Source organism: Parambassis ranga, chromosome 9 (assembly GCF_900634625.1).
Source record: "Parambassis ranga chromosome 9, fParRan2.1, whole genome shotgun sequence".
Lineage (NCBI taxonomy): Eukaryota > Metazoa > Chordata > Actinopteri > Ambassidae > Parambassis > Parambassis ranga.
This window is the reverse complement of record NC_041030.1, coordinates 15,744,370-15,750,369: the sequence shown is the minus strand read 5'-3', so window position 1 is coordinate 15,750,369 and position 6,000 is coordinate 15,744,370. Positions and strand designations below refer to the sequence as shown.

General features: G+C 42.1%; 1 protein-coding gene across 1 annotated transcript; it reads right to left on the bottom strand.

Annotated features, from left to right (window-relative positions):
- Nucleotides 1–238: 238 nt before the first annotated feature.
- Nucleotides 239–5,928, bottom strand: mrps27 (mitochondrial ribosomal protein S27). Its single transcript, XM_028414934.1, has 11 exons — nucleotides 5,841–5,928; nucleotides 5,485–5,562; nucleotides 4,899–4,969; nucleotides 4,746–4,804; nucleotides 4,111–4,225; nucleotides 3,497–3,575; nucleotides 2,935–3,050; nucleotides 2,620–2,722; nucleotides 2,369–2,511; nucleotides 1,514–1,669; nucleotides 239–606 (listed from the first exon to the last, which is right to left on the bottom strand). The coding sequence occupies exons 1-11, from the start codon at nucleotides 5,926–5,928 to the stop codon at nucleotides 358–360; spliced, it is 1,257 nt and encodes a 418-aa protein (XP_028270735.1). The 3' UTR covers nucleotides 239–357.
- Nucleotides 5,929–6,000: the final 72 nt, after the last annotated feature.

The window sequence follows — 6,000 nt, the reverse complement described above, 5'->3', positions numbered from 1 at the left end:
TCCCCCCCGTGTGAGAAAAAACTTCCAAAGATGCTTTCGAAAGACACACACACACACACACATGTGCAGCAAACATGACTACAAGCAGAGAGGAAAAGGAGTGGGAGGAAGTGATGGTACGATCTTTCCTCAGTGTTCCTCTTCGTTTGGCTTACATGAGGTCACACCGGCATCAGATTCAACAATCGATGTGTGCATGACATCATCCCATAGTGCCCAAAAGATAAACAGTGAAGAGTTTATGTTACGAATCAAAATGGATTTTATTTTTGACAATATATTAGCCTGGAGCAACACTTATCACATTAGCACACGATAACTGATATATACAAAGCAGCTACTGACACACATGCTCCTTCAGGCCTGCTGAGCTGCAGCCCTGGCAGCTAAGCGCTCCTGTCGCTCCTGCTCGGCCTTCTCCCTGAACTCCTTCTCTCTCAGGACCAGATGCCTCCTCTCAGCTTCCCACACCTGCACCCGGCTCTCATACTGCTCCAGGTCCAGTTTCTCTGCAGCAGCCAGGTTCTGCTGGGCCAGATTGGTCACCAAAGCCTGGAAGGAGGCAGAGTCCACTTTACCCTGAGACTCCAGCTGGCTGCTCAGTTCCTGTAGGGAGAGAGAGAGAGAGAGAGAAAGAGAGAGAGAGAGAGAGAGGAAATAAGAAAATGGCTGAAGGCACCAAACAGTCAGCAACATCACTTCATTTAATGACTAACAAGGATTAAGGTTAGGAAGTTAAGGTCTAATTGTGCATGAATGCTGTGAACCACATGCAGTAAACTGGATTTTTATCTGATTATATTACCGCAGCACATTGTTGACTAGCTGTATCAGATATTTATGGAAATAACGTCACTAGTGAAACACTACGATTTATATTTTTGACCACTATCAATGTTTTGGAGTGGGCCCCCTGTTTTCTTTGTTCTCGTCTAGGCACACCAGGATGTATTTTGTGCACGCAATCTCTGAAGTCCGCATTCCAGTTACTGGTTTCTCACCATTTTCATATACAGGTGGTGGTAACATGTCAAAAAGCCTGATGCAGCAACAAAGGCAGGAAAGAAGAAAAATGAAAAATGTATATGAAAATGCTTTATGAGAAAGGAAATGCATTAAACATGAACTCAAGGATATATGCACAGTGCATCTTGGTGAGTAAGGCTGGATGTAAACAGAAACGCCTGGAAGCACCTTGAATGCAGAGCTTGTGGAAACATCAAGGTAGCTCCCATCAAAGGTATGACCACCTGTCAGATCACTTGAGTCAAAACTGGCCGTCACATTTTTTAGGCTAAGAAGAGTTTTAAAATTCTTGACCTTCGGTAAAGGTAAAAACGAAACAAACAAATCTCTCAATTACATCAGAGACCCACAGCACACTGTGTACTCCTGTGTTGCAACCTCAGACATGACAGGAAACCTCTGGCTTTCCCAGACAAAGAAAACTAATGTAAATTCAGCTGCAGCAACAAGCAAAAGCGCACCTGTTGTACACACACCATACACCCACCTTGAATCTGCTGACATACTGAGGCAGCTTAGCCTGCTCGGCCTGATCATCCTCATCCAAAACCTCCTCCTTCTTGCCCTCTTCTGCTTCTGACTCTTCCTCAGAGGAGTCTGAGGTGGAGGACAGCTCCTGCAGCAAGTCACTCACATAGTCCAGCTGTAAAAACAAAAAAGAGTGGTGAGTGCGGTTAATATTTGTATCATTGTGAAGAAGCTGTTCCTACCTGAAAATGTTGCATGAAGAGTTAATTGATTACAGAGGGGGCAAATGATGAAAGAGGCTGAACACCACACTCGACAACTCACCTCTTCTAATCTCACAAAGAGGTAAGATTAACTGTAACCTGAGGCAGCACCATGATTTGAGAGGTAATACTTCCTCTCTGTCCTACAGTGTTATCTTCACAGTCTGCATTATTGCCGCACAGCTGTCTGACACAGGCTGTTTAGTTCTTGTCGCAGTGATTCTCACAGACATCTTTTGTGCTGCAGGCTCTTCAAAATCTCATTAGACACAGACAAGGTGGCCTATTGAACTAGACAGCACAGGCCGGATTACAAGAGCTACCGCCGACTGTGCATGTGCGTGCATATATGTAAAAATAACAACAATATGACAGCGTGTGTGTTTCAGCTCAGCAGATGAAGCCTGTCTGTGCCGACCTGGACAGTAACACCAGTCAGTGAGAGGTGTGTGCTGCATTGTTTTTGCAGAGCCACAGTCGTGCAGCATTATCACTTTCAATTCTGTTGGTACATCTGGATTAAAATTACAGAAGTATAATTGGGAACTTAATCTCAGTATTTGTTTTAGTGTATGACCTATGCATTCTCCTGTGAATCTGTATGTACTTACTGTGTCTTTGGACAGCTTTACATCCCCAGAAGCAGCAGCCACTCTCTCCATAACAGCCAGTGCTTCGCCCAGATATCCTCGAGCCCAGGAGAGAGGCATCCCTTTAAAGATGGCATGTATGCCCATTAAGTTCTCCACTTTTCCTGATTGTGGAAGAAGGGAGTTGAATAAATGAGACAAGCAGCAAAATTAATGACTGCGGGGTGTATTAATCATGACAACACTGTGGAGAAACGACTTCAAATACACACCTAGGAAAGCATTGCCCAGCAGCTGGGCACTAAAGCCAATGGTGTTGTTTTGCTTCAGTCCACAGATGAGCAACGATGCCCCAAAAGCTCGCTCCTCTGACACCTGAACACGGAGCAAAACAAGTGGTTCAGTAAAGGTGTGTAGTCGAGCTCAGTCCTCCACATGCTACTGAGTTTCTGTCTTTATGGCATTAATGTTTGTCATTTCTGAAGTAAACAAGCTCAGATGTCACTCTGAGAACAGGAAATGAATAACCAAACTGGAATCACTTGTTGCCGTTACACCTTGGGTGCTGCTGCTGCTGCTGTACTCACAGTGAGTTGTGGTCTGGTTGCTAGGTAACTGCCCAGAGCGTAGAGAGACATGATTTGTGTGGAGGGAATGTCGAAGGCTTCCTGATGCATCACCTCTTCAACCACAGAGCACGCAGCTGAACCACAAAAAACACAATCATACGTCTTTGGTAGTGTTCAAACATAAACTCTACAGTCTGTAAGACAACTGAAAACATGATGCAGTTCTGAATTAAAAAATGAAGAGCTTCACATATCCCTCAATGCTTTCTGGCCTTTGACAGGTTCATTGAATGAAAACTATAAATAGCATTTAACAGCAACAAATCCAGTTAAATAACCACAAAGCGTGAGTCTTATCTATGAACGGTGGCTGTTTTCTGTTATTACAGAAAAAGTCAGGCTTCCCCTTTAGCTCTGTCTTTTACAAACAAGGAAAGAAATGTTTGAAATCTGATTTTTCTTCATGCATTTCTGCCAATATTCAAAGTCAACAGGAATGGAAGGGTCTGCACTTTATTTTAACCTGTGGGAACTCTATTTTTCCTCAACATGTGGCAGAAAAGACTATCAAAGCCCTTACACTTAAAGTCTCCCTCCTTAATGTAGGAATCCATCAGCAGGTTAAAGGTGAAGTCATCTGGAAATATTCCATACTGGACCTGCACACAGGTTTGAAGAAACATTTGCATCATGTATGACAGTATGATGTTTGTCCATGAACTGTAGGAGTGTTTACCATACATGATTGGTTAAAGATGGTGTATACCACACTCAGTAATACAACTGCTGATTGATCTTAATGCATCACTGACCACAGACAGCTTATCTCACAGCAACATGTAACCAATCAAAACAACAACAGATGCAGCTATGTTGCCTCCACTTTACCTTCATAGTCACTGACGTCTCTGCTTTTGTAATAATTCAGTGATACTATAGAACAGACCATGCATGCTGGGCTGAAATGTCAAACATGTTTGACATGATTTGTGCAGCTCAGATCAGTTTAAAAATGCATCTGAGTGGTTACGACCGTATCTGTAAAGTCTCACGCTGACAACAGGCTGCAGCTGTCAGCCCTGATCAGATCAGATTTCCTCTTTGCTTAAACAGATGAGCCTCATCCACACTGGCTGAATAATCTTCTCATCGTAGTTCTCTGTCAAAAATCATACATGTTAATGTGTTGTGTACCTTGTTTTGAAGCGTGTGCAGGGCCTTCTCTCTGGCACCGTATTTTAGACACTGTCTGATCCAGCTGTGAATGGTCCAGTCTCGCAGATACCAACAGTTTGGACTGTGGCGAAACCTTGATCGGAAAAGAAAAAGTGCATTTCTGTGTTACAAATGTGAAAGATAAAATCATAGGAAAGATATAAGAACGACAGGAAATGACACGTGACGAGGTCTGTGGTAAGCAGAGGAAGAAATTAGGTTCATTTTCAAAATCCTTTTACTGAATGCATTAAAACATCTGAATTTAGCCAAAACTAACAATGACCAATTTCAGAAATGTTTCACAGTGGCATTGTAATTTTAATTCTTGCCCAATTAAGACATTGAATGTGTCCTCCTGAACAAGGGTGCATTTGGGAAACTAAATCACAACCATGGGTGCAGATTCCAGAGGAAGGAGTAAACAGGAAAGGTCTGGAGTTGTGGCGAACAAAGAAAAGCATGTGACTGAATATAAACCAAAACAGACAAACCAAACAGACAATTCATTCCAAGAAAAACACATACATTTGTATCACAGAAGACAAGGAAGCCGTAGACATGTGACACAGAAATGATGCAGAGGAAGTAAAAAAAAAAAGTAGCCCACATACTTGTATAGGTAGTACTCTGCTTGATCGACTTCTTCTCTGCATGAAATGTTGTCGACAAACTGAAACACAAACAGAACAGTCAGGAATAAAAGTTGACTCTATAACAATCAAGCTTTGCAACAAACAAACACAGTCCATTCAAATCTAGCTTACCCGTGACACAGTGAGAGAGCTGACAGGGAGATTCCTCTCATACGTGCTGTCCATGCTGTTGGCCAATAAAGCTGTAAAGAAAACAATATTAATACAATGTCACACTGTAATTACCTCCTCAGAATATACTGCATGAATACAAGACTTTATCGACAGCAGTGATGCATTTAAAACCTATAAAACTTCAATATTACCAATGTTAATTTTATTCAAGTCCCAGAAGGTTTGGTGTTCAAATTATATGTGCGATTAGTGATCAGTCACCACAGGTTGCAGTGCTGCACTGCCACCTTGTGCACACAATGGTAAGATGCATAGTACTGCAGCATGCACCTCCCCACATATGAAGCCTGGTCTGATTCCCATATACTATTTAAGTTAAAAATCAATTATTTAAAAATAAATTACTTAAAAAACATAAAAAATAAGCAAAAATGTCAAAAACATGCAGGCTTTCAATCCAATCATGTTTCCAATACATTCTTTATAACAGCCATCCTGTACAAGAGCAGCAGAGGTCGCCGGTCTATAACATGTAAACACCGATGGAGATACGTCAATTAGCATTAGCAGCGTTACTTCTTACCCAGGTTCTGTGGATCTTTCTCCCTCGCCTCCCAGACTTTCGTGTCTGTGTACGCTGCCGAGAGCAACCATCGTCTAGCTGCGAAGACAAACAGTCCACATGCAGGTATGAACACTCTCTTTGCAAGTTATTGGGCTAACGTTAAAAGGTTTTAACTAAAGAAAACTGTGAGATAAAACCTTAACTCAGCTATGTACAGCTAGCTAATGTTACAGTACATGAACTGGGGGCATTAGCTTCTCTTGCATGAACTCTTGAATTATGAAGAATAAGTGCGTGTCAAATAGATGGTAAACACAAAAAGTGAATCACAACAAAGGTAAAATGTCTCGTAGCCATTAGTACGATGTGTTTACCTGAAAGGGACGGAGATAAACATTTAACTTTGACAGCTGCAGTCACACACCGCTTCAACACGGAGGCTGCCATCTTGGATGATACCATGTAGAAGCTGGGACGGGGGGATTTTGGTTTTTAGCTCTTTAGCATAAATGGGTTATACCAAAAGTGATGAAG

Excerpts from the sequence above, each read along its gene's own strand:
- mrps27 (XM_028414934.1), bottom strand. The coding sequence starts at position 5,928 with ATGGTATCATCCAAGATGGCAGCCTCCGTGTTGAAGCGGTGTGTGACT. Across the intron at positions 3,576-4,110 it reads TGCACACGCTTCAAAACAAG|GTCCAGTATGGAATATTTCC; the intron begins GTACACAACACA and ends ACCTGTGTGCAG. Across the intron at positions 3,051-3,496 it reads TAAGGAGGGAGACTTTAAGT|CTGCGTGCTCTGTGGTTGAA; the intron begins GTAAGGGCTTTG and ends TTTGTGGTTCAG.